The sequence below is a fragment of the Phyllopteryx taeniolatus genome, chromosome 4, assembly GCF_024500385.1.
Source record: "Phyllopteryx taeniolatus isolate TA_2022b chromosome 4, UOR_Ptae_1.2, whole genome shotgun sequence".
Lineage (NCBI taxonomy): Eukaryota > Metazoa > Chordata > Actinopteri > Syngnathiformes > Syngnathidae > Phyllopteryx > Phyllopteryx taeniolatus.
The window spans coordinates 1,606,210-1,616,045 of NC_084505.1; the positions used below are offsets into that span (position 1 = coordinate 1,606,210).

The 9,836-nt window shown below is 39.4% G+C and overlaps 1 protein-coding gene across 6 annotated transcripts in view; it reads right to left on the reverse strand.

The window, feature by feature from the left end:
- Positions 1-9,836, reverse strand: part of LOC133477378 (zinc finger protein 638-like) — a 79,632-nt gene that overhangs the window by 1,894 nt on the left and 67,902 nt on the right. For all 6 annotated transcript variants that reach the window (XM_061772033.1, XM_061772034.1, XM_061772035.1 and 3 more), the window contains 8 exons: positions 9,632-9,796; positions 9,155-9,544; positions 8,581-9,048; positions 8,323-8,496; positions 7,953-8,232; positions 7,582-7,866; positions 5,236-5,358; positions 4,500-4,621 (listed from right to left, as the gene is read on the reverse strand). In XM_061772033.1, the coding sequence (XP_061628017.1) occupies positions 4,500-4,621; positions 5,236-5,358; positions 7,582-7,866; positions 7,953-8,232; positions 8,323-8,496; positions 8,581-9,048; positions 9,155-9,544; positions 9,632-9,796 (2,007 nt within the window). The remainder of the gene's footprint in view (positions 1-4,499; positions 4,622-5,235; positions 5,359-7,581; positions 7,867-7,952; positions 8,233-8,322; positions 8,497-8,580; positions 9,049-9,154; positions 9,545-9,631; positions 9,797-9,836) is intronic.

Here is a 9,836-nt window from a genome sequence, read left to right on the forward strand (position 1 = left end):
AAATGTATATTTTTGTCAGTGCACACCAGAGGTGGGTAGTAACACACTACATTCACTCTGTTTTGTCAGAAGAGTTTCAATGCAATGTACCTTTTTACTCATACTCAAGTATATTTATTAAGAAGGAACACTATTGTTACTCTGTTACTTTGACCTACATTGCACTCGCTACTTTTGATTGCGTTGTGGTAAGTGTCTGACATTAATGGTGGCCTGATCACCCAAGGCCAGTACGCCGCTGTGTTGGACCACCACGTACCTGTTGACGCTGGCCCATTCGAGCCAGTAAAGAATTAAAAGTCAGAAAACTTTCACCCCTTGCATTTAAGGACCAAAATATTATCATCACTTAAACATCCCAGGCAAGACAAGATGTCCGCGAAACGCACTTGACTGTATATTGGGGTTAGCCTCAAGTTGATAGCCGAAGCTAACGCCGCCATCGGCAACGAAACACGGAATGGTGGTGAGGAACAAGGGCAACGAAACAAAGTGAAGCTTCATAACGAGATTATTATAGCCAATAACGTGTGGATAACAACTGTGCTCACGAGAACTTTATTCAACATAAAAGTGCAAATACCCGCTGCAACATGACACTTTACGGCACTGTCTCGTTGTCATAACACTTGTCGGAATACTGCCGGCCTGTGCAAATAATAGATAAAGTATACTAAAACTTGTTTATTTACCAAAAACATCTTCATATGAAAATGGTCAGTGGTGTTAAAACGTTTTTCCGCTGTCTTTATATAAAAAATTAATTTTATATTGTGCATTATATTTTTTATGTATTTATTTCAAGGATAGCCCTTTGGGAAGTTGTGATGCATGGTCTCATTTTCAAAGGGGTGCTTTCAACACATACATATAATCACCAATATACAAAAGATAAATCCAAATCATAATTGACTAATACATGCTTACACATACACCACATGCATCCACACACAAAGCTCCAATAAGCTTTAGCCTCCCACCAACTAGCCAATATTTATACATAAGATACATAGTGTACATAACAACAACACACAAAATAAAGGATTGTTGGAATGTCAGTACAAAATAAATATTTCAATGATTTTGTAATTGATTTATTCATAATGAGATTATTATATCCAATAACGTGCGGGGACATCCCACCGGGAGGAGACCCGGGGACGACCCAGGACACGCTGGAGAGACTACGTCTTTCGGCTGGCCTGGGAACACCTCGGGATCCCCCCGGAAGAGCTGGATGAAGTGGCTGGGGAGAGGGAAGTCTGGGTGTCCCTGCTAAAGCTACTGTCCCCGTGACCCGACCTCGGATAAGTGGTAGAAAATGGATGGGTGGATTTATTCTTGGTGGAACGGTGGACGACTGGTTAGCATATCTGCCTCACAGTTCTGGGGATCAGGGTTCAAAAACAGCCTCGTCTGTGTAGAGTTTGCATGTTCTCCCCCATGCCTGCGTGGGTTTTCTCTGGCCACACCGGTTTCCTCCCACATCCCAAAAACATGCAAGGTAGGTTAATTGAAGACTCTAAATAGCCCGTAGGTGTGAATGTGAGTGCGAATGGTTGTTTGTTTATATGTGCTCTGCGATTGCCTGGCAACCAGTTCAGGGTATATCTGAACTTCTCCCTGCCGCTCGCCCAAAGATAGCTGGGATAGGCTCCAGCACACCCGCTACCCTAGTGACGATAAGTGGTACGGAAAATAGATGGCTGGATTTATTCTTTGAAGCATTATTATTAATTTGTCCATTTGCTATGCCTTGATTTTAGTGATGTTTGTATGGAGTCATAGCCATGAATGCAATTGCACTAATACTTTTCTGAAGGGGCTTAAATGATACAGTGTAAAAATGCTAAATATGAAATAATGACTAAAACTTAACCCATTGTATCATGAATATACAGGACCAGTACAGATTCTGACAGGACCACCATAACCTGGTTTCGGACCACCACTCAAAAAGGCTTAAAGTCGGACCCTGATAAGGTTTCGGGTTAAGGTTCATGTGCTGCACAGCCAAAAACCGTTGGCGAGCTTGCAATGAATTGTGATATACGAAGTGTTGTTGCTACTCAAAACACTAACTCAACTGTTTATATGTTAGCGCCTCCCACCAGAGATCCTATTGAGAAGACAAGAACAAAATATTTGTTTGGAGAAAGTTTGGAGGAATAAGACTTCCACTCCTGGGTGTCATTTCATGGAGACTGCAATTAACTGACGTGTGTCACAAACCAAACATCTCAGTTGTCTGAATGATTATGATCATACACTGTTACTCTTTACAACTCCGAACCTGAAGTGGCTTCCCCAGCCTCTCACCACCCACAGCACTCACTCACATCGCATATTTGTATTGACTTGTAAATATACACAGTGTTGATATGTTGCTTACGTATTACATGAAATGCAAAAACATTTTCCCGATGTGGCCAAATGCATTTGACAAAATTACATCTTAATTGTGAGACTATTATTGCATACGCAGTAACCATGGGCCAGTGTAATTAAATAATTCCAGTATTAAATACTGCCCAAAATAAAACACTCAACAAAATGTGTTTTTAAACTAAAATAATCAAAGAACAACAAAAACAAAAGTTTCACCATTTAATTTTAAATCCTGCTCTGTTTACGATGAGGCTGGTAAATGGCCATTTTTTGTGAAGGAGCTAAAAGACTCCCGCAAAGAGTTAATTTTTCATGAGTATAAACAAATAGTTAATTTGAGCATTTCTTGTGGTTACATTTACCTTAAGATTTAATATTTATCTCAGTAAAGTGATAAAAGTGATACTTTGACAATATCTGCAGTTGCACAGTCCTATTTTACTGTATATATTTTTTTCTATTTGATGATGCGCTCATTAAAAACACAAAAACAAAAACAAAAAAAATAAATAGGTTCATCACAGTTACTCAGTACTTGAGTAGTTTTTCAGTGACTGCTTATCATCGGTCACATTTACTTTAACTAGTCATATTTTTCGAAAGTAACAGTGCTGGAGTTCAAGTTTTGGCTATTCTTCCCACCTCTGGTGCACATGAACAAATCTCCACATTTGTGGGAGTATTTTTTTTTTAGTATAGTGTTCCATAGAACACACGTGGATTAAATTTTTGGTACCTCTTCTCAATGAAAGACAGACCCACAGTGATCACAGAATTAACTTCTAATAACTAATCTGACAAAAGTAAAAATAAATAAAAGTTGAATAAAAATTACCCAATGAAAATTTGACATTGCTTCTGAATTGTGATCCAACAGAATTACCAGTATTTTAGAAATCAAACTCATGAAACAGGCCTGGACAAAAATTATGGTACCCTTAACTTAATATTTTAACCTTTTGAGACAATAACTGCAATCAAATGATTTTGGTAACTTTCAATTACATTTCTGCACATCTGAGCAGGTATTTTGGCCCAATCTGGAGAAAACTGCTCAAGTTGTCTCAGGTTTGAAGGGTGCTTTCTCCAGACGGCATGTTTCAGCTCCTTCCACAGATATTCAATAGAATTTAGATCAGGGCTCATAGAAGTCCACTTCACGTAATAGTCCAATGTTTTGCCTTAAGCCATTCTTGGATGTTTTTAGCTGTGTGTGTTTTGGGTCATTATCCTTTTGCAAGACCCATGACCTGCGACTGAGACCAAGCTTTCTGACACTTGGCAGCACATTTATCTCTAGAGTAGATTGATAGTCTTGAGATTTTATTGTAAACTGGACATATTAAAGAAAGCCTGTGCCAGATGCAGGAAAGCAGCCCCAGAACATAACAGAGCATCCTCCATGTTTCACAGTAGGAACAGTGTTCTTTTCTTGGTATGCTTCATTTTTGTCCAGATCTGTTTCATGAGTTTTTTTTTTTTTTTTTAAATAAATCTGTTGAACCACATTTAAAAAACAATGTCTGATTTTCATTGGTTAATTTTCATTAAATTTTTATTTATTATTAGGATAAAATTAGGATCAGATACAAGTTATTTCTGTGACCACTGTGGGTTTTTCTTTCATTTACAGGGGGACCAACAATTTTATCCACATGTATTCATTCTGAAAGAAAACTCAAAAAAGTGGCAAATATGTTGCGCAGTACACATTTATGTTTAGCATTGTATTTCACAATTTAGAAGCAACCAGGACAGTATCAAACATGGTTTCACTCTTAAAAAAAAAAAAAAAAAAAAAAAAAAAAAAAAAAAAAAAGAAAACATTGTATTGCCAACACGTTAACATGTACACATATATCAAAATAGAATTATTTGGAAAGCAAACAAAAATGGATTTAAAAAATGCCTGCTCATCAATGAGTAAAACTGTTTCGAGCATTTTACTCTGATCAGTCAATGAACCAATACAAAAAAAAAACTGACCCCTAAACTCAAGTTTGGCAAATGCTGATATGAGCACAACTGCCATTGTCAGAAAGGTCTTTAAACCTTTTTGGAGAAAAACAAATCTAATTCATATTCCCAAAATAATAAGTGTGCTTTCATACCTGCAGGTTCTCAAAGTGTTTGAGGCTTTTGCAGTGGGTGATCTGAGTGTCTTCGTTTCCACTGAAAAAACGGTTACAAACTTTGCAGAAGAAGCCTGTTTTTGGGACCAAGAATTCCATGCCTGATGCACAAAGACAGATGAAGAAGGGTGAATATTGGCAGAACAGATTTACATTGACTACAGATGAGTAAATGCCAGTTCATGTGAATGGTAGAAAAGCAGGCATGGTTTTTAAGTTTCACTACTATGCAAGTTTTTAAAACGCGAAGAGCACACACACATTTCCTTATCCATGTACGCTTTATAATTTTGTCAGATTCTTATACTCCCTTAATCTTTTGGTTAGATATAATTATTGGGGTTGGAATTAAATCATTCATTCATTAATTTCTTTTCCGAACCGCTTATCCTCACTTGGGTCGTGCTGGAGCCTATCCTAGCTATCTTCGGACGAGAGGCGGGGTACACCCTGAACTGGTCGCCAGCCAATCGCAGGGCAGGAATTAAATCAACCAACAACAAAATATGCCAAAAATAACTGATGAGCAAAATAAGGTTCTTGGTCACTGTAGAGTTCACAACACTTCACCTTTGCCAAACGAGTTAAAAAATGGCTTTTTGAAGCAATGCATTGATGACTAGATAACTGAAATGAAACAACTCATGTTTGTCATGTGATCAGCTCATCGTTGTAGAGTTGCATCAATGTTCATTCGTTCAAAGAGGCGTCTTACCAACTGGTATGCTGGGGTCAAAATGGAGGGTATTTTCTGTGGCCATAGGAGTTTCTTTAGTTTGTGGCTTATCCACACCCTTCTCTTCATTGATTGTTGGGATGTCAGACAACCTGTCTCTTGCTAAGTGAATAGAGAGAGAGAAAAAAAAAAAAAAAAGTTTTGATCAAAATTGATTCATCTTCAACCAACTGCATCCAATCTGGCAAAATAGTTTGTTCGTTTTTACACACTGAACCACAATATGACCAATTGCAACATGAGATGCAGTATTGAATAACATGCATTTACAATGGTAATAATACATAATTTTTTATGACACGGATCATACGACATCGTTCCCCTAATTGAATTGCTGTTTCTCAGGCTCATTCCTAATTCTACCCTTAGCTCTCGTTTTATCCCTAGCCCTTAGGTTCTCGAGAATGAAGGGGTGTCCCAATTCTCCATTTAGGGGAAGGGGCTACAAGTGAGGAAATTAAATGAAGACTAACGGGGATCTCCCTTGAATTCAAGGGGTATGAGACTACGTCCCCGCTAAATGACAAAGAGCTATGAAAAACACCAGGCCTGCAACAACAAATCGATAAAAATCAATAATAAAAAATGTTGGATCTAACTTAAGGTGAAACTCAAGCCGATGGGTGTGGTTTTCTCCAGTTTCACCGTCGCTTAGACACGCCCCCTGAATATTTAAACGTTGACTCCCGCCTCTTCTCTCTCTCATGTCTTGCTTCTTGGCTCTCCCTGGCTAACCTCCCTGCTCCTGCGGGGCGGCCTCGGCCAACCTCTTCCTCCCTCCCCCTTTTCTTTGTTCGAGCACGCAGTTCGGCTAACGCGAAACTGGGATGGACACTTGGCTTTCCAGCCTATGTGGGTCACCGCTAGGCAATCAGAGCAGCTGCTACTAAAATTACCAGGTACGTTTCCAGCCAAGTGTGAACGCACGGAAAGGCAGGAAGAGATACGGTCAAATTCTCCCACAGCCACGTGAACAACAACTTCCCTTTTCCCACCTGTTTTTGTTTATTTTTGTGCATCCTTTTTTTTCAACTCAACCTGCTTCCGTTTCTCCCGAGACAACTGAGAAAGACCAACCTATACACTGTCGTGAGTACAGCACTGCAATCGTTGCCAGAATGTACAAGTTTAGTGCCTTCTAATTGTGGGGAAAATACTATCTTCACACAAATCCCAACGTTGCTCTCTCTCACTATGACTCAACTCATTCCACGCGCACATTTTTATTCCAACCACACACGATGTCCTCCTCCCTTTTTGTATGCCTAGTTTCTTTCTATTACCATTATTTGTGTTTCCTTTTTGCAGTTAGATCCTGTATTGTTTCCCTGTATTTTTCCCTTTAGATAAAATGTTCTATGAAATTCCACTTCTTGTGTTTTGTGTGTTTTGAGTTTAATAGTGAAACCGCTGTCATCGAGAAATAGTTTTTTTTTTTCTAGATAACAGAGTTTGTAACAGAGATTGATCGAGGTTTTTCGTCTCTTTTCCTAAATTTTACACTTATAAAGAGACGTGGTGCTCCTTTACGAGAAAAAAAAAAGTTTGATTATAACTTAAATGTAAAATTAAGCTAAACGCAGGCGTTGCTTCCGGTGTTTTGTTTTCTCCTCAATGAATTACGTTTTACCCAAAACCAATATATGCTACACTTGTCACGTTGCTAATTCAAGACAAAACTGAAGAGAAAAAGCCACACATTCGTCTAAGTTCATTTATTGTGAACCCTCCTCTGAGTCGGCCTCAAGTGAAAACAGCCCACTTAAAGAGAACCAACGACAGAGAATTGCGTCACTACAGCTACTCCCTTTCATGTGTACAGATTGGTTAAAGAAATGGGTGGGGTGGGGTCAGAGTGCACTTATTTGACTTTTGAACACAGCTAGCTGAGCTTGAAAATTTCAATTGGACAGAACTAGGTTTTAAAGGGGAGTAACAGAAAAAAAGGAGTGCACAGATTTTTAAAAACAGGTCACGAGCTGTATATATAAAAAAATAAAATAAAATAAAGCATTTCATGCATACTACAATGTCACAAAGGATAAGAGTTGTGTACAGGACAGTAGTGCTACACCCTGTGAGAGAAGAACAGAACAATGTAGACTAGGACAAGACAGGAAAAGGACAGAAGGGGAAGATAACAGGACAAGGGCTGTGAAACTTGAGTGTAATGCGAGTGGCTATGTCAATTATAAACATCTATAGATAATGTAGTGATGTAGCTCGTCAACCCTAAGTAGTCCATCTATGCAGACAACAATTACTCTCCTCAGGAGCACACTATACAATGACAACATTGAGCAACAAAAATCTCAGATATTTTACCTGGCTCATCAGAAGGAAGGCTTGTCTGTGTGTCCCCTGTTTGCATTTTTTCCATTGCCTGTGCTTTTTCCAACATTACGGTCTGCCCATCATTTAAAGGGCTGCTAACCAGCGTTGTTGCTTCAGCTTGCTTTTCTTCTGCATTGTTATTTCCTGAAGTCATTCCCACCTCAATCGTGGTATCATCTGATGTGGAGTCATCAATGACCGCTGTGCTTATTGAGATAGGTGTTGGGAGAGCCTCAACTTTGATCACAGATTCCACGGGAACAGAAGGTATAGTTTCTACAAAGTGAAAGAGACAACAACAAAAAACATGAAGGGTAAATAAAAATCCTCAAGGGTAAATTTTCTGTAAATAAATATCCTACCCTTCTCAAATTCTTCTGGTTGACAAGTGGGCACTAATTTTTGGTTGACAGGAGAAAATTCTTGCTGAGTTTGTGTGGGTGGGGCTGCAATTTTGCAGCCAAGCATGCCGTTAACATCTGATGATAAATTATCGGAGGTCCCAACTGAAGTTGTAGGCTGATCTCCATAATCTGTTATGGGATCCTCAGATTTCATGGGCTGATGCTGAAAATCTGTTATGGGATCATCAGACTTCATCGGTTGAATAATCACTCCGTTGGTTACTTCCAAAAGTATGACCTTGTAGTGGAAAAAAGTGAATGTATAATTTAAACAAATGTTCTCACATACCTCAACAAGCTTGTGAAAAGCATATGAGGAGTGTTTTACCTCATGAGTGTCCTGTGGGACACTTGTCAGTGAGTGCGCTTGCTCTGTGGTTTTCGCTGGAGCAGCAGGAGAAGGGGAATGGAGCAGGTCATTCAAGTCAGTCACATCCCCAACTTCATCCACAGTGACAAAGTCACTCATGCTCAATGGGAAGGAATCAAAATCTTCTCTCTCCTAATTGTACAAAAGGATGCATTCATTAACAATGGTAGCAATAACGCTCAACTCAACATGTACGTTTTGAGAAATGCAGCTCACCATTTTGGGCAGTTTAGCATCTGATTTGTTTGAGATTCTTTGTTCAACCATGTAGGAGTTGCTTTTATACGTCTCAAACCTGCAAGATGATCTGAGTCCTGAGGACACATCACGTTCCTTCTCCATTTTCCTCCTCTCTCTTTTGGTTCTTTCCTCCTGCTCCCTATCCCACTTGGCCCTTTGCATTTTCTCCCAGGCCCTCTCCCTAACATTTCGCTCTCTCTCTTTTGCTTCCTTCTCCTTTCTTGCCTCTTTTTCATTTCTCTCCCGCTCTTGAGTCTTTAAACCAGCCTCTGCATGGTTCTTTACTGTCCCTTTTGTTTCATCAACTACTTTTCGTCTATCCGTCTCTATCGTTTGATTTGACACCTTTTCCCCTTCTGTTTCCAGGTGAACTCGATCTCTATTTGCAGAACCTCCCATTTTATTTGGATGGTGGTCAGTTGTTGCATGCACCTCTGGAGTATCCTTGAGAAACAGGGATTGTATGATCAGAAACTCAGGAAAATTAATAAACTTGACTATTCATAACAGTAACAAAACCATGACGACTAGAAACATCATTTTCATTTACCTTGGAAAACTCTGAAAGGGTCACTTCTGTAGAAGTATCTTGCCCAACATGGATTTCTAACTCAGCTGCATTTACAGTTACAGTCTGCATAATAGTCTCATCAGCTGATGCATCTTTCTTGTCAGCCTTCATGACTGCTTCAATAGTGAACACATTCTCTTTGTCAGTCTGCGTGTGTGGTTCAAGTGCAGATTTGGACAGCACATCCCTCGGCTCGTGAGGGGTACAGCTTCCATTTTCTCCCACCACCTCTTCTGCATTTACCACTTTATGAAGGCCCATTAATATCTCTGGCCCTTTTTCCATTTCCACAGAAACATTTTCTTCATGTGCTCTCTCATCTTCGTCAGCTGGACCTGTATTGCATTCTTCATCATTTGCAAGAATATCCTAAAACATCCAATAAAATACAGGCATGTAAAATCTTTTTCCACAAAAGTTGGAAGCCTAACTTTACGTGTCAACTACTAAGAATACCTCAGACGAATGCAGGTTTGAAGGTAACACTTCAGTCTGTGTGTTAGCTTTGGGGTCAGGCTTGCGGGAAAAGAACAGAGGGTTGTTTTGTATAATGCATGGAAACCTCTGGAAGCGTTTATAGACAGAGAGGGCCATGGCTCCAGTTGCCATTTCACAAATGACCTGAGCAAGAAGAAAATAAACAAGGTTTACAGTATTTGGA